The sequence below is a fragment of the Falco punctatus genome (assembly GCF_963210335.1).
Source record: "Falco punctatus genome assembly, chromosome: 1".
Taxonomy (NCBI): domain Eukaryota; kingdom Metazoa; phylum Chordata; class Aves; order Falconiformes; family Falconidae; genus Falco; species Falco punctatus.
The window spans coordinates 97,088,298-97,113,357 of NC_137580.1; the positions used below are offsets into that span (position 1 = coordinate 97,088,298).

Here is a 25,060-nt window from a genome sequence, read left to right on the forward strand (position 1 = left end):
CCGTCCGCCGCGCGGGGCCGCCCGGTCCCAGGGCACCTGAGGGGCGGCGGCGGGGCGGGCTGGGCGGTGGCCCCTCAGCCACGGCGCGGCGGGAAGCGGCGGAGCGGGGAATCCCTCGGGCCGCGGGTTGCGGGGCGCGAAAGTGAGGTAAAAATGGGAGATTTCAGGTTTGCTTCCAGTAGCCACAGGGAGTGCGTCAACGCCCGGCCGCGGCAGCTTCACCTGGAAGTCATGTCAGGTGTAATTCTCGGAGACCTGTAGAAAACCTGACGCAAAGCTCACCTTTACACCCCAGAGCAGGACAGACTGGGGGTAAGTTGATGTGGAGGGCTAGGGCTGCCCTCGAGATCCCTAGCAGAGGGCTGCACTGACACTGATGTGTGCCGCAATACTTTGTGTCCAAATACCTTGTGTACATATATTTGCATCGGTTAGCAGTCTTGCTACTGCAATAAATGTCTTGACAGCCCAAAGGGCAAAGAAATGTGTTTTCCATAGGCATGCAGAGAGATGGAGTTTCTAGGTCGTTTTTCTCTGCCACAGGCTGCGACTCCCAAGCCCAGATGAAACGGTGGAAGGGCCAGGCCCGGGCCTGGAGCAGGCATCCCGTGTGCCTGCTTTACCTCAGGCCTTGGCAGCCTGTCCACGCCACAGATTTCACACCTCCACTGACCTCTCCCAGCGCTGCTGCCAAGGAAAGGGAGGCACTTAAAAGCAAATAATGTGGCCTGTTTCCATCTCTAGCCTCTCTGAGTCCTCTGGGCTCTGGAGAGTTACTTGAACATACACTATACATACAGTTTTTCTTGAGGCGAGTCACTGCAGGATTGTTCAAGTCAAGTTGCCATGGCGTTCAAATTGAATAAAGTGGCAGTATTGCAGCAGCACAAAAATCGGAATGAAAGTTATAGGAAGTGTACTACTACTATGACATGTCTTTTACTTTCATATTTACACTGTATGCCTAATTTACCATCTAATTTGTGTTTTTCTAGGCTTCCCTGAATTAGAAGGGAAATCATGACCTTGAAAGTAACAGTTACATAAGCAGCACATATGCACAGTGACTTGAGCGTTGCTATTGAACACTTTGTTACCACCACTTAGTGAAAATCAGCTGTTGTGACATTGTGATTGCCAGTAAGAGCCAGACCTCGCATTTTGAAAGAAGAGAAGCAATCGATTTTAATCTGAGGTGGGAGCTCTGTAGGCAGAGCACGTTACAAAAGTGTAACTGGGATAGTGAGGCTGTGGAGAAAGGCAGCTCTTGCCTCATTAGTGGGTCCAAGACATCTGTCAGCGGAGACTGCTTCAGACCTGGGGGTGGGGGGGGTGGAAATGCCAAAGCAGCAGCAGTTTTGCAGATGCGGAAAGCACGAAGCGATGGTGTGTGCGTCCCCCCCCCGCCCCCCCCGCTGCCCGCACCGCGTGTGGTGGCCCTCAGGGGCGGCGGAGCTCTGCGCGTTAGTCGGCTGTTTCCGTCGCTCCCCGCGGCGGGGGCTGCCCTCAGGGCGGGGGCCGGGGGGATACGAGGCGGCCCCCAGTCGGGAGGAGCGCGGGGGCCGCTGCCGCCGGAGGGGAGGTACCGCTCGCCGGGGGGAGGCCGGGCGCTGCCGTCGTGAGGGGCCTCGCCGCAGCCGCTGCTGAGCCGGGCGGGGGCCGGCGCCTGCCCCCCGTTCACCCCGCACGACCGAGGGGGTGACTCGCTCTGTCCCGGCGGGCGGGGCGGTGCGCAACGCCCCGCACTCTTTTCTCCTCCGGCGGAAGGTTACGGGGTGCGGCGACCGGGGAGGGACCGGACGCCCTTAAAGCGTGCGGCCGCAGGAGGGTGAGCGTAGTCAGGGCTGGGGCGGGGCGGTGTGGGGTCGGTTCCCCGCGGTACTGGCGGTAGCTCGCTGTGCTTGCTCGCCTGACAGCCACCATGTCCCGGGAGCCCGAGATCATGGAGTCCCAGGTGATGTGGGAGCCTGACACGAAGCGCAACACCCACATGGACCGGTTCCGCGCCGCCGTGGCCAGCAGCTGCGGGCTCCGCCTGGGTGAGCGCCGGGCGGGGGGGCCCTGGGGGCCTTGCTCTGACTGGGGGAAGGGGGAGGAGGGGCGGGGAAGTCCTGCGGGGCTCTGCTTCCCCGGGGCTGGCCTTACCGCGGTGGCTGCGGGCAGTCTGCCTGTCCCGGATAGCCGGGTGGGGGGCAAGGTGCCTGCACACCCCACCTGGGGCGGGGGTGGGGGGTGAGGTGTCCCAGGCTGCGAGAGGGATGCTCGGCTTGTGCCTGGGGTAGAGGTCTCCGGTGCAGCATCTCGTGTAGCGTGAAGATCCAGGCTGATGGGGAATGCAAACAGCCTTTGCTGCGGCTGCCGGATGGCAGCCCAGGCGGCGGCCGTGCTGGTACCAGCTCTGTGCTCCTGGCTGCTCCTGTGTGGGCCAGGCTCTGCGTGCAGGGTTTTCCTTGGGCCTGAAGCGATGCTGCGGTGACTTGGTGGTGTAAGGGGATGTGGGAAGGAGGGATCTCTGCCACCGTGGCTGTGAGGCTCCTGTGAGCCTTACTATAGTGCTTTAATGGTATACATATGTGAGATCTGAATTAAGGCCATGCTCGTCTTTCTTTGTGATGAGTATGTTTTTGTAATATTTAAACATGCTGGGAAGGGAAAGGTGATGTGTAAGCTGGTTCAGTGGTGGAAGTTTTGGTTCTTTTGCTGTGCATCTGCCTAAGCTCCAGAACTTAAAGCTCTGCTTCATGCTCATTCAGAAATACCTGTATGGCTGTGAATAGGTGTGCAGTCCTTGCAGCTGGAAACAACCTGTCAGTTTTGAATGTAGTACCCCTTTGAGTAGGGGCTTGGACCTCCAGAGGTGGCTTTCAACCCAGATTGCCATGGTTTTCCAGTGACTGTGGTGGTGTCTCTGGGGTTATCAGGAGCCAGCGGTGCTGGCTGTGTGGGTTCATTCACATCATGAGCCAGGTGGATGCCAGTGCATGTGGGGGTCACATAAACTAGCTTGGTTTATGCCGTCTGGTTTCCCAAAGTGTCTGGGGACCGGGTTGACTTGTGTAGCTTTCCTGTAATCGCTTGTCTGATGGGGACTGGAGGGAGTGGTTTTGGCAAGTGGCCTGACAAGTTTGTCAGTGCAGTATAAATGTGTCTGTGGCATAAGCAGAAATATTCTGGAGTAGTAGCAAAGTAGCTAGTGCTTCTAGCGGTTCCTGTCTGGAAGACACTTGCGTACCTCGCTTGGGAACTTACTCTGTCGGCAAGCCAGGTCATTACTCTGACTGGTGGGGGATTTTGCATTATCATGTCAGAACTCCTGCTACGTAGGAAGTAAGCTACTACAGGTTTTTAGCTAACTCCTGAGTAGAAAAGCCATGTAACTGGTACTTGTATGATCAAGACCAAATACAGTTTCAGATGGGCTTCCCATGTTTACGGATGTAACAACTAGAATTCTTTTCAGTCCATTTTGAAGTGGCTATCTCCATTCAAGAGTGGATTCCTGGGCATATATAGAAACTTTTGTCAAGTTCCATTAGATTTGAAGTGATGTTCATTGGTCTGTGTGCTATGCAACAATGAAGAATGGATTCTTTATGTAACGTTAAGATGTGGACTCGCCGAGGAGAGCTGAGGGCAATGTAACCCTTTGAACAGCATGGCTCTGTCCAACCCTGAAAACGTAGTGACAAGATGCAGTGTTTGACTCCTGGCTAAGAGGACTATGCCCTGAAGGACTTGCATGCTAAAGCTCATTTTGGGGACAGAACGGACTGTTCATGTTATAAGAAATCAAGTTAGTGGTGACTTGTACCAGTTGCTCCAAGTAATCTGATAAATGCAAAAAAACTGATTTATTTTTTGGTAAAGTCTTAGCCCCACGCCAGCTGATGTGCATTGTATAGAGTGGTGAAGAGTAACTTGGGTGGAGTGTAAAAATAAAAAAAGGATGTAGGAGGCTGAGGCAATATGTAGGCAGAAGCTGAGTTCGGAGAAGGGTCTTTGTGTCTGTGTCAGTAATACCTAGGGAGCAATCTGATATCGATGGAAAAGATTGAGTGGAATAAGATGTGGAAGGGGCAGACTGGGTGGGGAAACAGCTGTAGTGATCAAGTGTAAGTGTAGAGATGGCTTGGAATGTTTTTTTTTCCTCTTATAAAGCTGGAAGATGTCTTCCTTGTAGGAGGAGGATGCAAAGATGATTTCTGAAGCAAAGAGCTGGATAACAGAATGACAAACCAAAGAGAATTCGAGAAAATGACTTCAAGTGGTTTAGCTGGAAGCATTAAATAGGAAGCACAGTTGGCAGAGCAGGAAACTGTTAGTACTGTCACTTATGGCAGACTCGTATTCAATTTGGCTGTTGGCACAGCTTCAGACAGTGTGGCCATGACTTGGGAGTGTCACTTTCAAGCTGGTGATGAGGAATCAGCTCAGTTACTCATACCCAAGACTGTTCTACACGCTGAATTTCAGTATTTGGTTTGAATTGTGGAGTTTTGATACGCATTCCTTGGGTTACTTGATTGGTATCACAGTCATGCAAGATTTAAACTGCTTGCTTCCATGTTTTTAATGCTGGGTCACGGTTTTACTATCTAGCTAGTAAACATCTCTTTTTAGCTTCATTCATGCTGGTTTAGCATGAGAAGGTAAGCTGCAGTCTGTCAGACCCCTTATTCATTAAGGAATAATGCATGCTTCCTTTGTAACAGCGCTGTTGATACTACAGTTAGATGGCAAGTGCATCTAATCCCAGTGTTGCCACGCTCTTGGAGGTCTTTGGTCCCAGACTGGAACCATAAGGGTTCTTGTCAGGAAGACTTGTTTATCTTCTGCTGTATTAAATCATTTGGTTGATGATACGATAGGGAGCGGAAATACCAGTGAGCGGGACAGAGTCTCTGAAGTATTGCATCTTTGGTTTCACTGAGGGAGTGGGTAGATGTTGCACAGAGTTACTAGAAGAGGTCTCTGTCTGTGTGGTGGTGAATGGCTTGTAACGGGTGAAATGTTGCCATGTGTTCAGGTAGACCGTTTCTGTTGATGCTATAGTCACTTGCCCTGTACAGAAGGGATCTGTTCTGACCTACTCTATGTGATCAGTTCGACCTTACTAGTTGTTTTAGCCACAAATTTTCTTTATCCAGGATCTCTGTAAGTATAGTTTGTTTACATTCCTATAATTCTCTACATAATGCTAACAGGTATCTATTACTTCTAGCCAACTACAATGACTTATACCAGTGGTCAGTGGAATCCTTCTCAGACTTCTGGGCAGAATTCTGGAAGTACAGTAACATTGTATGTTCTCGCCTGTATGATGAGGTAAGTGTTTCTCTTGGTCACGTGCAACGCAAGATGGCAATAAACCAGTTTTACAATCGGTCTTTTGACCTGTTCCTGGAACCTTTGCAAGTGATGTGAGGAATCTCTCGAGTGTACAGTCCTGAATTTCCTTGTGTGGTGGATGGTGGTGTTCTGTTGCTGGTAAACATTAGGACAGTGAAATCGCGAAGTTCTGTTGTCCTAAACAGTTCTGCTGTAGTGTCCTTGTGGTTATTGTGCTCTCGTATACCTTGCAAGTCCTGGCTGCTTGTGGGGAGTCTACCAATATACTGCTTTCTGCTTTTAGATCATGCTGGCAGAATATCATCTTGATTTTGTAAATGCTGGCATGCAGTCAAGTTCATGTTTATGTTCCCTGAGTCAGCTTATCTGATAAGTATACCTCTTGCACTCTGGTTTTGTAGAACTGGTTGTGGAAGTCTCTGCAACCAGATGTAGGCTTGAAATGTCTCTGAGGGAACGGTAGTGGTTGACTGCAGTCACAGGTGGAATACCAGACCATGCTGCGGTGTTGCCTTGAGGTAAAGGTGACCTTGAAGCTCTTGTGCATGGAGGGCAAAGCTGGAGCCCTTGGTACAGCCCTGTTGTAGGGTATCAGCATCACCCTGTGGTTTTCCATCTGAGGAAGATGATTGGCTAATTACTTAAAGAGCTCGACACAGGGGAACCTTCCTTGGATTTAGTAAAGAGAGGACTGGACTTCTGTCTTAATCCCTGGAGGCCATCTGTTCCAAGCACACTTGGAGTACTGGCAGTTTTGCAGAGGGAACTGGTAAGTTTCTTTTGCCTCTTCCTGTCTTAGAAATTTCTGTGCTGTGTGATATGATAAAGTGGTTCCTCCTGCTGTGAAACTGTGCTCGGGTGTTGTGATGTGACCCACCCTTTAGAAAGGTGAATTGAGCAAGAATGTAAGAACTAGCCTGCCTTTTGAAGTATGTAGTCTGAAGACTATACATTGATCTTTTATCTTCTCTAGATGGTAGTTCAAAATCTGACCAGGTTGTATTTGCATCGTGTATTTTCTTGACATACTCTGTGCTGCTAGCAAGGCCATCTTTCTAAATTTCCACATGAATGCAAATTGTCCTGAGCAAGTAGTTCAGAGGAGCTGTTTTGCACCTGCGTATCTGTACTGAGCAAGCTGGACGATAACACTTTTCTCTTGCTTTGCAGGGCTGGTGCTCCTGGAAGTCTGGCCCTCCAGACACCGCCAGTGGCGGCTGAACTGGAAGGGAGGCTGAAGCAGGCAGCGGTGGCTTAAAAACGCAGGTTTCCTGAGGATAAGAAGCAAGAAGATGAGGATGTTTAGGAAGGCTTTAACCAGACTACTTGTGAGCTTCTGGGCCCCTGCGTGCCTGTTCTCACATCATGGCGAGACCATTGTAGATCTTAAAACGGGAGCAGCAGTCAGCTGACAGACAAGTACTGCAGGAGATCCTTGACTCACTTTTAATGGCTATTGCTGTTTGCCTCTAGCTTCCCCCTAGTGTCAGCTTCGAGGCTTGGCTCCAGCTTTGAGCGTCAAAGCTGACTTGCTGTTGGTCCTTACCATGGGTCCTTTTCTGTTGTATGTCAGGAGGAAAGGCTGGTCACAGTAACTGAGCTGTTCTGTGGTAGCTAAAGAGCTGAGAAGGTTTGATTTGAAGTGTCTTATGACTTGATCCTTGCTGCTTGTTGGAAGTAAGCATTATGCTTTGGGGAGAATAGTTTTTTTCATGAACTGGAGATGACTCCTTTGTCCCCAGCCAGTTAAACAGTTTATACTCCCACAGGTCATTCCAAGAAAGCCAATAAAGCCTTGTATATGTGTAAAATACAAGAAGCCAGTGTTTCATTTAAACTTAGTAAAGTTTTTAAGTGTTTGTAGACATGCTCATGACACTCTGCGGCATTTGACATCCATGCCACTTTTAAAAGAAGTACTGCAAGTACTTGCAGTATACAAAGCTATATTGGCACGGCAGCGTTGGTGGTGTTACGTCAAGTAGCTGTTCATATGAAATGCCTTAAAACTTTCAACTTTCTGCTATGAGAAGCTGTTATTCCTGTGGAGGGAGTGTTTTCTGGTATTGTCTGCTCTCTAGCTTTTCATGAGGCATGCTGTTTTGCTGCTCTTGATCTTCAGGTGATACAGAACCTCATATGTACCACCGTAAGGCAAGGATTATCTGTCTCATGGTAAGGGTGAGATTCATTCTCAAAGGTATAGTCTCTGCTTAGGGTAAGCACAGTCGCTGGGGCATGACAATGCATGGTTCTAGCGCAGCTAGCAAACCACTTCAGTGAGGGAAAATGCAGTAGAGGTGTGGACAGGCGATATTGCTAATATGATGCTTTTTTGTAGCTGCTGAGGTCTGGGAAGTAGTCACTGATGAGCTGCTATGAAAAGCAATTGTAGAACAGGAGCTGGTGGTGTGGGAGTACAGCTGATAGTTGGCATGTTCACCTAACCACACAGATGGGCCTTGTGTGCTTCAGTGCTGCTGTGGGTGGGAGTACAGCCTTACTCATTAAAGGAGGACTGCAGTCAGCAGCACTGTAGACTGCACTCTTTCCCTGTACTTGCTGAGCGTTTGGGACTGTATGAAGTGAAAGATTTGTTGCAAAGCTCTGCATTTTTACAAGCCTGCTAGAACTGGGGTCTTCCAGTAAAAATTAGCAGACCTTTGGTTTCTGTTGCTTGCTGAGACCTTGCCTCTAAGGGAGAGATCAGGTTGTTTGTGTGACACAGTACCACTACCACAGGGACTGGGCTTAACGAGGAGTCATGGGTGTTAATGGAGTAGAAAATAACGGAGCATCAAGTATAGGAGTCCAGCACCTTATGCTGGCGGAGCCCTTTGAAGGGGTGGTGTTCCTCTTCAGGAAAAAATAGAATTGTGTTAGAACTTGTCCTGGAAAATGTTGGAAACATTCTGCTTGCTTTTCTTCAAGCTGAGGAAGTTGGGAATGAGTCACTTCTCAAGAGTGGCCTCTAATTACTGCAGTAATACATGCTGGTATAAAACAATATTTCTGTAGCCAGAGTTGATAAACTATAAATGTTATAAGTCAGTTCTAGGCAGTCATTACAAGCAGAGAAATCTGCTTGAGTTCCCATTGTTGGAAAATTCAAGTGAAAGTAGTAGAGTACCTCACATGAGCTTTAAGTTCTCTTCTACAAATTCAGGATTGCCTATGGTAATAAACACACTGCGTGTCTGAAAGCACAACGATATTAGGTTTTCTGGAATGGGAAGCATTTTGAGTTCTGCCTGGCTTTCAGAAGAGCTCTTTACTTGGTCCAAAAGAATGCTGTTTCTGGCCATGCATGTGCAGTCCACGAGAGAACCTGAGGGTATAAACGGAAGCTTTCAAAAAGACAACTGTAGACTAGTCAATTTTAAGATAACAAAATTCATGTGCTGCTGGGCAGTTGAATCTCTAAACAGTGGGGCATTTTGGAAAGAATTTACCTAACTTTGTGGCTAATGCTAAGGGGCTCTTTACCTATCACTGTCTTTAAAGGTATAGTCTTAACTGTGACTTAACAAGGGGTCATTTAATATTTTGAGGCTTGATTAGTTCAAGATGGGGGAGGCTGTTTCAGCTGAACATATCTTTTGTGACTTTTCATTAAAGTGTTTCAATTCTTTGTGTGTCTTAGGGCTAAGACATAAGTGGGGAATTCCTTAATGTGGGCTTATTAGGTTGAACCATCTTTTTAGAAAATGGCAAGTGAAGGCTGGTAGAAATGCGTGCAGTCAGTTTGTGGTACAGTATTTCTTGGGTGTGGAGGTTAGTTGCGGTCCTTCTTCTGCACTCTGGATGAAGCTGTGGAGTACTTAAATGTTTACGACAACTGAATCCTAAAAAAAAAAAATAAATAAAAAAAATTAGAAAATTAACTAAAAAGTTCAAGCTTTTTATTCTATGTTTGACTATACATTTCCCTTACTTAGTCTAGGGTTAATTTGAATTACCCTTGTCTGAGTTCCTGCCGTTGGACTCTTGTACCTTGTGACTCATGCTGGGGAGGAATGGGTACTCGCACCTTCCCGGGTTTGGTTTTCGTAAGGGGGAGGCTGGGTGGTGTGGCCTGGTAGGGAGCTGCAACACACTGTAGCTCAGTCCCTGGTTGGGATGTTTCCAGAGGCAAAGCCCTGGCGTGCACTGTGGTTTGTGTGTGTCTTGTGGTCTGGATGTAGTCATAGTGGTTTGCTTCCCTCTGTGTATTTAAGGCTGGTCCAAAGGTAGAACTGTCAGCAAGGAACTGTTTCTAGTTTTATTGTAATGATGTCTTTGCTTGTGACAGTTGACAAGTAACTAATCCTTCCAAGCCTGTAGTGTCTGTTTGCCATCTGTAAGCTGGGAAGAATGATTCTTGCCTGATGGAGTGTATGAAGAGCTTGGAATTAATGAGCTGATTTCTGTACAATGCTCTGAAAAAGAAATTACATTGCAGTCTTCCACTAACACGTATTTTATTTTCAGGTGGTTGATACATCCAAAAGTATTGCAGATGTCCCGGAATGGTTTAAAGGCAGCCGTCTGAACTATGCAGAAAATCTTCTGAAGCACAAGGACAATGACAAGATTGCACTGTATGCAGCAAGTAAGAAAAAATTAATGGCTTATATTTGTAGTTCACTGGACAAGGCCTTAAAACAGCTCTCCTTTTTATGAGTCCTGGAAATAAACTGGCTTGGGTGAGGAGAAAAAGAGGAAAATGAAGTCAGGAACTCTGCAGAATCTACAGTACAGCTCTACAAAACCCCAGCAAAACATGCTCTGGGACTATAGATAGTTCTGCAGGTTTATGGCAAATTAAAGTTGTCTTAGAATGTGCTTGAATTCGTTTAGGTAGTGGAGATCATGCTGCGTTCAGCATCACTCTCTTTGAGCTATTACTTCACACTTGTTATAAACACTTGCCTAATGCCTGCCTTCAGCAAGCCTTTTGGCACTGTTACTTGATATTGCCTTTCCCACTCTCTTACTGTGCCTTTTTTTTCTTGTGAACACTAAGGACTACATGGGGCGTAGGTAGGAATTAACTCTTCTTGCTGTTGACAACACGGTAAGGAAAGTTATATGAATGGGAGACTCGGAATCTTGCTTTTCTGGAACACTGCAGCTCAGTCTTATTTTTTTTTGCTGTGCTGGAGAAGATTTAAGTCTAGTAAAATCTGGACATACTCCGTGCTGAGGGTGGTGATATTAAGGCAATGTCCCTTCCCTGTATTTGCTGACTTTGGTAACTTAAACACGATTCTAATCTCTGTTTGATGGGATTAGCTTCTCTGCGGGTGAGTGAGTGCTTCCTTAGGGAGTTGTATTCTGAGCTTCCCTTTTGCTGGACCTAATCCTTATCATAAGACCAAGCAGTGATGCTTCTTAATAGCTCAACAATAAACAACGAACTCCTACAGCTCATTAGGAGAGAAAATTACGCAGAACTATGGATTGATTGTGTAGGTGTTAAAAGTCTTAGATTCTGATTTCTGATGCATAGGGATCAGGTTTTGAATTACGTGTGTTAGTGTTGTTCAGATAGCTGCTCAGAAACAATACGAGACAACAGAACAGTCTTCTGTAAGCATACTGCTGGAGAAGAAATACTTACCACTTGCATTTTACTGTATAGAGGTATTGGAAGAAACCTCTCTGATCCTACGTATGTGTATATATATGTAAAATCATCAACTACCAGTTCAGAGAGAATGGGAAAATCTGTGACCCAGTTCCAGTGTAGTAAGAATGGATCTGGTGAAGCCTGGTGGAAATGAGGCTGGTGACAGAAAGCTGGCTTCGAAGGGATGGACTATATATATTACATAATTATTTAATATAATACTATATATAGTGAACGCCACAAACTATAGGCAGTTCTAGGGAGTAACTTATATCTTAACATGGTATGAGTTTTTACTCAGTTGTGTGTTTTTTCCAGAAATTGTTGGCCTTAAGTCATAGTGCTGCTTTCAGAGTTGCTACTCTCAAAACCACAGCAGTTTAGAGACTTGACTGAAGTGGTCAAGCTGGTTTAAGAAACAGATTTCACTGATTTTTGAATTGCGAAGAAAAACCTCAGTTCAAGGGGTTTTTTTAAAGTCTGCTTCTTACGAAGTTGAAAAAGGATGGATTTTTTTCAAGCTGTAGGCACACTGGCAAAAATCAAGCTTAGTACCCTCCTACTTGATAAAGTTAACATAGCAGAAATAGCTATTAAGGTCTGGGACCTTAGTTCCTGTCCTGAAAAGTACATCCCTAAATAATCTATCTTTGAAAAGTGCCTAGCACTAGTGAGCGTTTGCGGTCTGATAGATAGTTGTGGAGCACCTGCAGCTTGCACTGCAGTCCAAGATCTGTCAGTGCTTGCTGCTTTTTAGTGGGTTGGAAAGCGTTTTTATTGCCATTTAAGTTTGCTTTCAAACACTGAATTCTAATTAGGTGTCCAAGTACTGTAATTAGGCCTGTCATGTGCCTTTTTTAAGGACTTGGGCATCTTCTTGGTTGCTTAAGAGATCTTTGATCTACTTCAGTGTAGTTGGTGAATTTTGACTGCGTGTTTTCATTTGTGGGTTGGATTCTGATCAGTTGAGAGTCAGTCTCAGGCACCCAGCACCTTCTGGAGAGCTGGTCAAATGGAGCCCACTGCAAATGTAACTTTCTTGATGTTTGGTTCTTCTGTGTGCCTTGATAAATTGAATGTAAACCTTGAAATCTTCCTGTAAGTTGATGAGGTAAGCCTGAAGAGCTCCATTGGTGTGATGATGTTCCAGGGCTTGTCACACTGTATTACTTCCTTATCAGCTGAGACGCTGGTTTTGCTTGTTTGTGTTTAAGATTCTGGTAGTGTCTATCAGACAATGTTTAGCTTTGTAAAGTGGCATCTCCACTTTTGAACTGAGTATTTGTAACCTTTGCTTCCAGCTACTTGTTCCTTTTCTAAGGGGTGTTTCTACAGACCTGTTCTGTTCCCCTGCTTGGTGCTGTATCCTTAGTCTCTATGTACCCTGTTCAATCCACAAACTTTTTCTCTCTCTCCCAGTTCTTCTGTGGAGCATGCTGCCCTCTTATCCTGAAAGTCTCATTAATTAAGCGGAAACTTTTGTAAATTGGGAGTAACCTTGTAGATAGAGAAATGGATACAACTCTTTTTTATAAAAGGGATTGTGTCTTCCTCCTTGTGCAACTGATTTGACTTCGAAGGAGGAAGTGACAATTGTGTGGAAAATTTCAAAGGATCCTTCAGTCTGGGGCTTCTCATTTTTAGTCTGTTTGAAGTGGCGATTGTATACGTTATGTTTACTGTTAAGATTTTGTGGTTTTTAGTTTCTTCAGTCTCTAACCATTCAAATTCTGCCATAGGTTACTTACCAAACAGCATTCATGCGGTGGAAGCAATGCTCGCTGCTGCAAGTATTGGTGCTATCTGGAGTTCAACATCACCGGACTTTGGCATTAACGTGAGTAGCTGTATTATCAGGTGGTGTAGAAAAGCTCTCCTCCTGTTTGAGACAGACGTGAAAGTGACAGTGCGGGATAGATCCTGTTTGCTTTAGCCTTACTGCCATCTCCTGGCACAGCCAAGTACACCAGATTTTTTTTTTATTTTTTTTCTGGCTACCACAAACTGAATGAAAACTCGTGCTTTCAGTTGTCAATAATGACTTTCAGCGTAGTAATTCGAGTATCTTTTAGCTGACTCACGGGGGATATTTTCAGGCAGAATCCATGGCCTTGGCGAGCTTTTATTAATTGTGCAAATGAGCAGCAATGCAACAGTTGTCTGGGACTTGGCCCTTCATTCCCAAATCTTTTCCCAGGCTGCTTAGCCACGATCCAGTTCCTTTGCCCAAGTAGTTCCTTCCTCTGCCTTCTGCGTGGTTAAACTGAGCAATATCCCACCTGGTCTCTTCGAGGAGGCTTTGTTTGCCAACAAGTTGAGGGATTTCAGGCTAATATCGCTAACTCAGTTCTTTTTAGCATAGGAATAAATGCTGTGTGTAAAATACGGTAAAAAAAATTGCGATATGATTATGATAGCCAAACAGATGTTGCAGTGTTCACTGGAAGCTTTGGGAATGTATTTTACTTTCTTTGGAAAGTCTTTAGCACACATCATAAGCAGCAACAGGTGCGAATCACTTCTAAAATGGAGTGTTCTATCTAAAAGTATGCTTGAAAGCATGCTTTTTTGCACTGCAGAACAGAGAAAATACCAAAGGTGGGGTTTTTTTAGGTAATGCGTACCCTCAATCTCAGTGTTTAACCCCCGTAGCTGGTTAGGTGTAGGGAACTGTCCTCTCTGGATTAGCGCTAGAGGGCAGCAGCATTCCGCTTTCTCGCACTCGAGGTTGTATCATTGGGAAAAAAAATGATTAAAAAAGTCATTACAGCACGTAATGATCAATCTGTTCTACAAATATTTTCTGCTTGCTCAGAAAATGACAGTATGGAGTATTTTCTTTGCAATGTGATTTGATCTCTCATCTGGGGGAAGATTGTTCATTTTGCTTGCATTACAGAGTACTGGTGTGTTTTCTGTCCATGTTGATGTGCTGTTATTTTCAGTGCCCAGCTAGCTTAGTTTTTGTGATAGTTTCATTAAAAAACTTAGCCTTGGAGCAGCAGTGCCATTGATATCATTTATTCTCCTTTGGCTTGGCAGCATGTGTTGGTGTATGAATTCAAACCCTAAAATCTTGAGGGAGATCAGCAGAGGTTCTCGGGGATATTGGCTTCCGCCCTAAGGAAAATATATTCCTGCTTCTGTGCAGTTGCGTTAGTCCTGTTAACGTAAATGAAGATTTTGTTTGTGTTTTGGGAAATAGTGTAGCATTTTCAATATTTCAAACCCAATTGTGTGTATATATTTTGTGAAGCTTAGAAAACGTCACTGTTCAGAACTGCCTACACGTTGCAGGCTCTGAATGCCATACCTCTGAAGACTGTGCAAGCGTTCAGGAAGTCTGCTGTCAGAGAACCAGTGAGCTCCCTCCCACGCAGAACGCCACTCTTGGCAGCTTTTGCTTCATTTCTCTAGTCCCTGTTATCCATTTACATATATTAATAGGAAAGTGGTTCTTTGCAGCCAGTGCATAAGAGGTTGGATATGTAAGTTTAAAAAGAGGCTGTGCTCTTGGGTCTGTGAGAAACCTTTGGTGAGCCCTAGCAAAGCCAGGGCAGCTCCATTCATGGGGTCCTTCTCAACCTTTAGTACTGGATTTGAGGCTCATAGACTAGAACGAGCCATATCTGTTTTACCTGAGCTTTTCATGATTTTCATGAAAGCAATTCCTTGCTGAGCCATCTGGTTGGATTAAAGTTCCAGTGTCGCAATTACCTATTCCATCTGTTTGTATTGCCTTTGTATCATACCAGGCTGCCCTGTGGGATTTGATCTTGCCAGTGCTAATGAATCCAACTGGGTGTGTTAGCAGGATTGGTAAAACCCTGAGAATTGTAGTTATCCCAGCTTCTGATTCGCATTTCTCTTCAAATTTGATTCTTCTGTTAGAATACCCTTAGTCCTCTCATTGGTCTCTGTTTTTAAACATCAGACAGCATGGATATAGGGTATGTATGCTCTGTGCTCAGCGTGAATGTGTATACATGCATACATATGCGCACATATATAAGCGCACACATGCTATGTGTGATTTGGCTGCTTGGTCTGTTCTTTGAAAATGGTATGAAGTAGGTATGATAACATACCTAAAATAGCAGGAAACTTGATTTCATACTCCCTTAGAGAGTAATTTTAATGCATTAAACCTACATGTCTGAGTGTGTTAGGTAATGTGTTAAGGGCTTCTTGAAACCCTCTTCTGCCACCAAAACAGATTCTGGTGATTTTTGTTTTGAACTAATTGATCAAGTTAGGTGTCAATGCGTTGTCACTCTATTTTCTTGTGATGTGAGCAAGGAAGAGGAAGTGCATCTCGGGGTGATAGGAGGGAAAGCTGTTAAGTGACAGTGTTAAGTCAGCAGACAGGTCCGTGTTCATATTTTGCCATATCCGTGTACCTCGCCTGTGGTGGTCAGTGAGCTTGCCTAAAAAGACAACAGGGAGAAGTTGTTGGGGCAGGACCTCTGTACTTTTGCAGCAGCCTCTCTTGTAACCCTGACCAGCCCAGCTTGGAAAGGAGGAGTTTAGTAGAGATTGACTGTAATGTTTTTGCATTGGTCTTTTGATTTGGTAATAACTTGTCTCGCTTTGGCTGCAAAACAGAGGACAAAGCAGGAGATGGAGAGAAATAAAAAATGCTGTGAAGAATAAACACAACTGAAGTCTTGAGGGTGTTTTTTCAATATGATTTAGGATACTGTTCTTGAACAGTTAGCTGACAATTTTACAATATAGAATAATCTTGTTCTTAATGTTTCAAGTAATGTAGCTAGAGAGGAACGAACATGGCTGTGTGCTGAGAGCTTTTTAGTAGAAGGATTTACTTCTTGCTGTTGAATACAAAAAGATCTATTTCTGGCATGCTGCTGCATGCAGTGTACCTAGGGAAAAAAAAAATACCAGAAGGATTTTTTCTCTCAAATGTGATAATAGCTATGGTGAATTCCTGAATACAGTGTAAGCTGGAGGACACCTGAAGATTTAGCATTTGAACGTGTCCTTCCCTAGAGGTTCTAAAGGAGCTGCGGCAGGCTTGTTGGTAGTATGTACGTACGTTTTCAATATCTAGTTGTTCTGGTAGAAATCAGTGGCACGGTTTCCTTTGTTAATTGTAGCAGAGCAAAGCGGTCAGTTCCTATGAAGTGCCACCTTGCCATGTGATAAACACATCCTCTGGAAGACTGGTGGCTTTTTTTTTTTTTTTTCCCCCAATGAGAGTACCAAACTACTGGGACATTGTCAAAGCAGCCCTGGGGCAGTTCACAAGGGCATAGAGAGCACCTGCCTGCAGATGCAGACAGGAGTGTTGTGGACCTTCAGGTAAATTAAGTGCTTAACTCCTGCTCACATCACAGGTGCTTATCCTCTTGAGGTGAGTTTGTAAGTCTGACTTCCAAGGTGAAATTTTAACTGCTTTGTGAACTTGATCTTTCAGTGAACAATGTCCTGTGATCTGTGGTGGTTTTATCTTTGTTGTTGGTTGATAGATTTGGGGGTCATGAAATAAATTGTTACAAACCTGTTGTACTTTGAAGCTCTTGGGAGAGTGGAAGACAAACTGGCAGTCTTTTAACAATTCTCCTGCTAATTCTTGTCTCTGCTCCTTTCTTGAATTTAGATTTGCTTTTAGCATCCAGTGCATTTTCCTACTGTAGCAATTTAATTCCATTCTTTAACTAACTTTTCTCTGTGTCCTTAGGGTGTACTGGACAGATTTTCCCAAATTCAGCCTAAGCTCATCTTCTCTGTTGAAGCTGTTATATACAATGGCAAAGAACATAACCACCTGGAAAAGCTGCTCAGTGTGGTGAAAGGTATTTCATTGCATACCATCTAGTCTTAGTCATGCTGCAGTTGTGTGAGCGCTCAAAGGCTGCACTGCCACTAAAAGTGTCATTTTTGAGCTGCTTGTCACTGTCCTTCCTACTTTACGGTATCTCTGTGGCCACTTAGGATTTCAGAACTGATTTTGATCACAAAACCAGTCTTTTGTGTAATTCTATCACTCTTTTGCTAGCTTAAACATATCACCATAAATTAGCAGTGTAAGTGGGGGAACAGGGACTGATGATGCTGGGTGTGTTTTTTTTTTTTAAGCCCAAGTGAAGTGCTGCTGAAGGCAAATGAAGAGGTATTACATCGCTAAAGCTTGCAGGTTTACACATGTATTTTTAAAGGGCTGGCTATATTGAGGAAATTACCTCTTAGGTAACAATTCAGTCTTTTGGGGTTTCAGTACTTGGCGTATCAGAATTGTTTCTGTTGCTTAGTGCGTTACCCTGAACGGTCCAATCGGGCAGAAAAGACCTTTGTTTTATGTAACTGAATGTAGGAAATAATTTTTTTTTCTTCCTTCTTCCAGGGCTTCCAGATGTAAAAAAAGTGGTGGTGATTCCGTATGTCTCATCAAGGGAAGCCATAGATATTTCTAAGATTCCAAACAGGTAATGGGAGCTTGTGAGCTGTGACTGTCCTAAGGGGGGATGAGATGGATGCTGATACCTATCGCAAGTTCCAAGAGGTCAGGCAGTTTCAAAAGCTAGCATTTAGCCAGTTTTTGTAATGTGGGTCCAGCTTCATACTGAAAACAGTAGTAGTATGTTGCTGCAGATGTTTTGCTTCTACAAAATCACTGTTGGTATTAATGATTCTTAAATTAAGGCAAAATTCAATAGGATATAGAAGGGAGAAGAACGTGGCTTCCAGAAATGACTAATTAATAATGTAAGTGACACTTTTAGGGATAATTTGTTTTGCTTTTTAACTGCTCTGGATTATGGAGGTTAGATACTTTTGGAGTCACATCTCAATTACTATACTAATGTTTTACTTTAAAACCAAGAAAGGAAATAAAATAATCAGCAATTTGAAGAGTAGAAGGACTGGGAATACAAGTAGTGTACGTAGTGTGAAGATACAGCTTATCATAAAAGAGCTGTTAGATACAGAGGAGGTCCTATATATGGGCTGGGGTAATGTTTTCAAATATTTTTTTGAAATGTTTCTTTCCCCCCCTCTTACGCAGTGTCTTTTTAGAAGACTTCCTTGCTACCGGGAAAGGAGACCAGGCCCCTCAGCTGGAGTTTGAACAGCTGCCTTTCAGTCATCCTCTCTTTATCATGTATTCGTCAGGCACAACAGGGGCACCAAAATGCATGGTTCATTCAGCAGGGGTATGTCTTCCCTCCTGGAGCTGCGCTATCTATATCTAACTACCGGGGTTATATTTTTCCTTTAGCGGTATCGTACCACGGTGTATACTCCAAGGAGGAATTGATTGCTGCCACTTTTTCATCAACTTGCAATGAAACTTTTCTATTTGTAAGTGGCTGAAAGCAAGTATGGATTAATAAGGATGTAAAATAGTTTGGTTTAGAGATTGGTGTGGAGACCTTTCAGATTTCAGCTGTTTCCTGGGAGTTAAGCATCAGTCAGAAAAACATTAGTAGAACTGGCCCAACTGGCAGTTGAAGAAAGGCCAGATAACTTGAATTGGGTGCTTGGAACTGATTTTTGGACACTGTCAAGTTGAGGTCCATTGAGAGCTTGCAGGTTTTATTATCTAGAATTTTTTTTGCTGTAAACTTTACTCCCTATGTTTATCAGTTCAGAGCATGTCATCTTCACCGCTCCTTTTTATAAGGAAGGAAGCCAGAAGGCTGGCTGTCTCTTTGGGTGTAGGTTTTGCTTTGTATGGAGGCTTTGCTTTAGGCTTTGTCTTGTTGTGGCTAGAGGTATGTACAACATTACTGACAAAATGACCTGTGCTCACATGCTTTCAATCTACTCTAGTCACGTTCTAGAAGTTGTTCTGGGCAACTTACTAAAGTTCAGGAAATTTTCCCAGCCGTCAGGCATGCAGTTGGAACTTTAACTCTGCCATTAGTATAGTCCTTAATAAAAAGCAGGGCTTTTTCCCCTTAAGGCAGGCAGAATGTGTTGTCTAGCACGTTTGTGCAGTTTAATTTATACAATTTGGTACAACCGTTAGCCAGAGTTCATAGTTTCTGCTGTTAGCTCACAGTCAGGAGGAGCATCTTGCGAGACTGGCTGTAGCGTTGTCTAGGTAGCCGGAAGGCAGGATCACTTTGATGTTACAGCCGCAGTGTGTATGTTCTAGCCTCCCTTTGATGGCAAGGACTGGAGGATTTGCCCACAGACAAATCCCATGCTGCCTGTAAACACCTGGCTTTGTATATTATCAATAGGGGATCGTACCAGGGAGCATGTGACATAAAATGGTCCCTTTGGGACACAAGTCCTATGTTTGTGAAGAAGAAAGGAGGAGGTATATTTTGAAGCTTGACAGCTGTTTTGAAGCTGTGCTGGCTTTAGACTGGTTAAGTACTTGCAGAGATGGTTAGCAAAAACAAGACGGGTGTTTTGTTCAGTGATCAGTGATGAACAGTAGAGATGAAAAACACTGTTGTAGCTCAGAGAACAGGACTTCTGTGTGGCACAGTTCTTTTCTTTCCATGTTACCTGTATGGCTGCTTAGGTTGCCCTTGAATTGTGCCTCTGCTCTCCATCCGAATAGTCTTCTCTGTTCATACAGAGCTACCTTAGACTTCAGGTGAAGACTACTCATTCTTGCTGGGGAGGAGAGAATGGGATGGTTTGCGGAGTGGGATATGTTATTTATGAGGATTCTCTGTTCCCACTGAGCAGCTCTCTAGTTCCTGTATTGCAGGGTGATTTATTTTTTTTGTTTGTTTGTTTCCCCTTAAGTTCTGGTGCTAACACCTCTGGCCTAAAAGCACACTGTTGCATCAGAGGCTCCCATGGTTTGCGTGCTTTGTATGTGTCAGTCTGGATAAGGCCTGTAGGTAAAAATCCATGCAAAGAAATTCTGAGGTGTCTTCTGCACGCTTGATTGGGTTCCTATGTTCTGGGCTGAATCTCGTTTCCACTGGAATAGGAGGATTCTCACGGATTTCAACAAAAGCAGAATTAGCCCACAGTCTCTTGTCTCGTTTTCCAGCCTCAGATTAAGCAAAGTTTGGGTTTGACAGTTAAAAATGCAAAAAGAGGTGACATTTCAGTAAAGACACTTCAATTATTGCAGTGTGTTTCGATAGTGTTTTGTTGCTGTACTGATCTTACAGATGCCAATAGGCAGCTTACTTCAAATTCACAACTCTGTGTATCTAATCCTGCAGTATGTTTCTGTTTTCTCCGCACATATTCTGTTTTCTTGATACACAGTGAAATAACATATGTAAATAAAGAAGATGAAGCCAGGTCATGGGAGATGATTTAAAAAGTCGTTCCTCAGAGGGAGTAAGCTTGTTTCTGGTCTTGGAAATAAAGCTGTATTGTCTTGAACAATTGGGCATGCTGTGGGAAGACGTTTGGAGGGTTCTTTCTAATAATTGAAAAACATCAGTGAGTAGTTGTTGTTCTTAAGTCCCGAAAGCATTGGTGGCGATTCTTGCCTTGTTGATACAGGGCCCTTTTCAGTTTTATTCCATATTCTCAACTACCTAACGGGAGAATTTTTTGATAAAACTCCTATCAGTTTGTTTCTGTCTGTGTTGAGGACTCGCAAGACCTGGGCTTAAATAGCTGTGCTGCCGCAGGCTTCTTGTGTAACTGCTGGCAAATCGCTTGGGGATTTTCTCACTCAGGCTCTTTCTGAACGCTGTAGAGAGAACGCTGCTGGTGTGAGACCAGGACCATGAGTAGCTGCTCTTTCTCTACGTAACGGCTTAGCACCGGTCCCTTATGTGCTGATGATGCGGTTCAGGAGCAGCCCTGCCCGCTGTTCTTTTGACACTCAGATGCTCGGCGCTTTTATCAGCTGTATGTTAAGCCCAATGAAGACAAGCAGACCAGTAAGTTTTCTGTCAGCTGCCAGATCTGTGTCATAGTCAATGCTGAGGATTTGTTTTGAGGGTCATACAAGTCCTATAAATAAACTTGAGAGAGCATCATGGGCTGTAAGCTTTTTAGAGCAGCTATACCTTCTACCACAACACCTCTGTTTCTGGACTGTGACTTACCAGATTTTGCAGGGAAACAGTTCATAGCCTCTGCCTAGTCATTGTTAACAGAACAGTTTTGGTCCCAAAACTGTAAACCAGCAACAACTAAATGAAGGAAAAAGAAAACAAATACTTATAATTTAATGTGCCTTTAATTTCACTATCTTGTGTGGCTCTTTCAGATTCACCTGCAGGGCAAAGATGCTTACCTTTATAAATGGAACAATTATGTTAACACCTGCAATGTTTTTGGCAACCTTAAAGTTAGAAACAGTGTTTCTAAATCCCGATTTGTATTTTTTTAGTTTTAAAATGTAGATAGACATAGATGCCGCTAGGTGGCAGCATTGTGACAGCTTGGTGTGTTCAAACCAGTAGCAGGTGAATTCAGACCTGGTTCCTTTGAGCTGCAAAGAGAAAATAAGATTTACTCCTTTATTTTTATTGAATGTTTTCTGCCTTTTCTCCTGAAGCGTGTGCCAGTTTCATGACTCTTTTTTTTCATTTCGAATGTTTATCTGTAACCTTTTTCTTCCGACATAAATCTTGTTCCGTGCTTATGAGGCTCTTAATAGTTCCACTATAACTCCTTGCGTAAATGCAAAAAGCATCTTTATTTTAAAATCAACTACATGAATTTGTCAGTGCAGTGAAGTGACTTAATGAAGTAGTTTGTAAATTTATTTATCCTAACAAGATACGCTTTAATGATGATCAGGAAGGTACTTTAGCAGCTATTCAAACAAAGAGAAACGGAAGTAATATGTTTAACTACTTTATTACTATTGATGCTTTGAGCAGTGAGATTTTTTTTCACATTGCTAGTCACACACATACATGAGAGATGTATATAGTTAGGTCTTTTGTCTCCTAGATGTTAACAGGTAAGATGGCTTGGGTACGTAGTGTTAATGCGTAGCAGCTGCTGCAGTTTATAGCAGTTCTAGGTCCTTCATCCCTCCCAGTTGCCTTGATATTCTGAAAATGAAACTGGAAGGTCAAAGGGCTTACCTTCGTGGAAAACATGACTGGTAAAAGCATGCTATTAAAATTCCAGCCTGTGTGGAGTACTCTGCAACTGTGATGGCTGAGCAGAGTTGGAAGTGAAGGAAGTTATTAATTCCATGGAGTAAAAGTGATGTGCGGTGGGAATTGCTGAGGTCTAATGAGAGATGCTGAAAAGTTGTGTGAGAAAATGGAGAATGTAATTGCTGCTGCTGTTGTAGATAGGCCCTGGGATTTACTTCAGTTGTGGTTAAAGGAAATACTTGCCGTTAATCCTGGAGTGCATCCTGCAAAGTATTGCCAACATTAGGTTTTTTCTGAAGCCTGAATGTGCTGTCAAGAGTTTTGCTTTTCACTTGTGTGAACTTGATTTTTTTCTTTCTCTGTTCTTTTTCAGGGTACGCTAATACAGCATCTGAAGGAACACATTCTTCATGGCAACATGACCAGCAATGACATTCTTATGTACTATACAACGGCAAGTGTGGCTTATTAAGGCATTTTAAAGAACACTTCAATCTGTTTTTCTTACAAAGATAGGAGAGCTTTTCATACAAGTCTACAAGTACATTTTTATGTATTTTTAATTCTTGTTCAGCAAGGGATTGTCCTACTTCCCCGAGTTGAAAAAAAGTCAGGTGGAATAATAAAATGCATTGGGAACCTTTCTGATGAAAGGTCAAACCAGTGTTAAATGTTTCTGATCTAATTAGTGAGGAAGTAAGTTGATTTTTACAGTCTCTTAGGTTTATTGATCTGCCTCATCAATATCACCAGCAACATAGGCTCCACCTTCCTGCATCATGCAAAGGTAGACCATGCTGAAGATGAGAATTTCTGTTGTGACTCTGTTTTGGTGGTGAAGGAAAGAAGCTGGCCAACTTTAAGTTCAGTAAAGGAAAGGGAATAAAACTGATCTATGTAGGAGTTCAGTAACGTAGTGGGTTTTCCTTATGCTGTGCTGAAGAAAATTATTCCAAAGTCTTCTATTACTGTAACTGTTTGAGAAGGGTAATGTCTTTCCTCAAGAGTTCCTTTCTAAACTTCAACAGTGATAGTCAATTTCCAGACTCCATGGAGTTGTTACAACTGCCTTGTCCTCCAGATAGGAAAATGAGTCTTTTCTGGGAAGGGGGTGAGCGGGGCAGTTTTGGCTCCAGAGTAAGATGGCTGCTGCTATCATTCACTGAGCAAATCTGGCCCAAGAGGGTCTGTTCTGTAGTTTTTCCGAGCAGAGCACTGTTCGACCTCTCATAGCCCGGTTAGTTTCAGGAAGAAACTCTGATCTTCACGGATGAGCTTATTAATTAGTTCATCACCTTGAACCTGGTGATAACTTGTTTATGCTGCAAAATTTGCCTTTCTCATAATGAAATCCATCCCCCTTGATTTTATCTCCATGTAGTGTGAACACTGTGACCTTTGCATGCTATAGGCGTTAATATCCCACCTATGAAGGAATGTGGAGGCCTGGCTGGGCTTGCCTTGCTCTTTAGTTACTCGGTTCTCTAAACCATGAATTCATCAAAAGCTTTCTTAGGATTTTTGTGCTGTGAAAAACTGCTTGCAACTGTGGTCAGTGTTATTTTCTGCAAAGTAACCTCTGCGATGTTTCTCATAGCAACAAGGATATTCCTGCCTCTAATTTCACGATTCATGAAGTCCACTGCAGCAGATTTCTTGCAGCGTGCCAGTACTGCGAGGTTTACATCCCAAAATCGGAAATGAAGAACCATTTTGCATCTGAGCACGTGGAGGTGAGAAACGCATTCCTCCTCTAAAACTGCTGTCCTCTGTGGCAATTAATCTCATGAGGTCTGTTTATTGTAGGTTACCTGCGAGTGTGGGATGAAGATGGAAAAACAACACTTGGAGGACCACAAGGTTGGTGAACATCTATTGATGTTAGGAGATGTTTTGAAGCTACTCGATGGTATTTCCAAGCACCGATTCCAGAGCCTTTCTGTCAGCCAGGAGCCGGACTCCAAATTGTGATTGAGGCACCCTTTTTATCGAGCCCTAAATTCACACCCTCTGAGAGAAGGTGGTTGGAAACTGCCTTCAAGCAGTGGAGCCTGCTCAAGTCTTCATATCCAAGGGTTATCTGCGATAATTGGTGATTTTGTCCTTGTTAGTGATGAGGATGAAAAATGGTGCGCTGTTTCAGAAACACAGAATATGATGAACTCCACTTCTTCCGTTCCTTTCACATGACGCATTTCTGACTGCTGCAGTGGTCATGTGCATTTTAATAAGTCATGATGTCCAACAGACTTTGAAAAGAGTTTGTAAAATCAACAGGGATTTTTTCAGTTTCTGACTCCAGTTGGCTGCCGTCACAGGCAATCTTGTAATCAATGTCAGCCCCTTCCCTTCCTATGGGCCCCCCTTGCAGACAGCTCTGCAAGTGCCACCTAAGTCTGCTTATTGCTGACAAACAAAGGATTTTCAAACGGTGAAGATATGACCAGGTCAAACCCCTGGAAGCACTTCATCCCGCACGTTTGTGCGTAGTGGTTCTAGTTTTGCCTGTAAAGCAAATGATGACGTATTCTTGCAGCATCTGCTATTCTAACAGGGCTTTCATCTCTCTGTAACCCCTCTGGAAGGGCAACTTCCCTGTCATTCAGTCGCGGGTGAAGGACATAGGCAAGCAATTCTTGCCGAGTAGTAAGTGAGCTGTAAATCTGTTCCCTCGCAGAACACACACGGAGAAGTTTTTCTAGCAGTGCTCAGTGCAATGGGATCAGGACTGGGTTTTGAGACTGTCCCTGAAAGCTATCTTCAAGAAGCACAGTGGGAAGGAATCTGCTGTCCAAGTATGACAGGTTTTAAAGGAATGTCCTGAGTCTTCGGAGTGCTTCAGCTGGCGTGTTTATGACTACACAGGTTACACAGCCTGCTGGTCTTCACATTTCTCACGTGCTATCCTACTCCAGGCTATCCTTTAGCGTAGCTTTAGATCTGGCTAAAGAAAGAAAGGACCGCTCAGCTCTTCAGCAAACGGGGAACCTCCCTCCACCTTTGCCTCACTCTTCCATATGTGAAGAAGAATCCCTCGTTCTTTTTTCCAGGCGTTTGTGTGCCTTCTGCGACTTGTCCTCTGCCC

At 44.0% G+C, this 25,060-nt stretch overlaps 1 protein-coding gene across 4 annotated transcripts; it reads left to right on the forward strand.

Annotated features, from left to right (window-relative positions):
• On the forward strand, positions 1-25,024 carry LOC308065289 (acetoacetyl-CoA synthetase-like). 4 transcript variants are annotated; one of them, XM_080391082.1, is made up of 11 exons: positions 1-147; positions 996-1,195; positions 1,917-2,039; positions 5,222-5,325; positions 9,820-9,940; positions 12,700-12,797; positions 16,662-16,776; positions 17,325-17,406; positions 17,988-18,135; positions 22,349-22,429; positions 23,573-25,022. In XM_080391082.1, exons 3-11 carry the CDS (start codon positions 1,922-1,924, stop codon positions 23,594-23,596), a joined length of 891 nt encoding a protein of 296 aa, XP_080247208.1. In that variant the 5' UTR covers positions 1-147; positions 996-1,195; positions 1,917-1,921; the 3' UTR covers positions 23,597-25,022. The 4 variants fall into 4 exon arrangements, with proteins under 4 accessions (XP_080247208.1, XP_080247209.1, XP_080247207.1 ...); XM_080391083.1 differs by lacking the exon at positions 1-147 and adding an exon at positions 167-312; XM_080391081.1 differs by lacking the exons at positions 1-147; positions 996-1,195 and adding an exon at positions 1,244-1,582 and having other exon boundaries at positions 23,573-25,024.
• Positions 25,025-25,060: the final 36 nt, after the last annotated feature.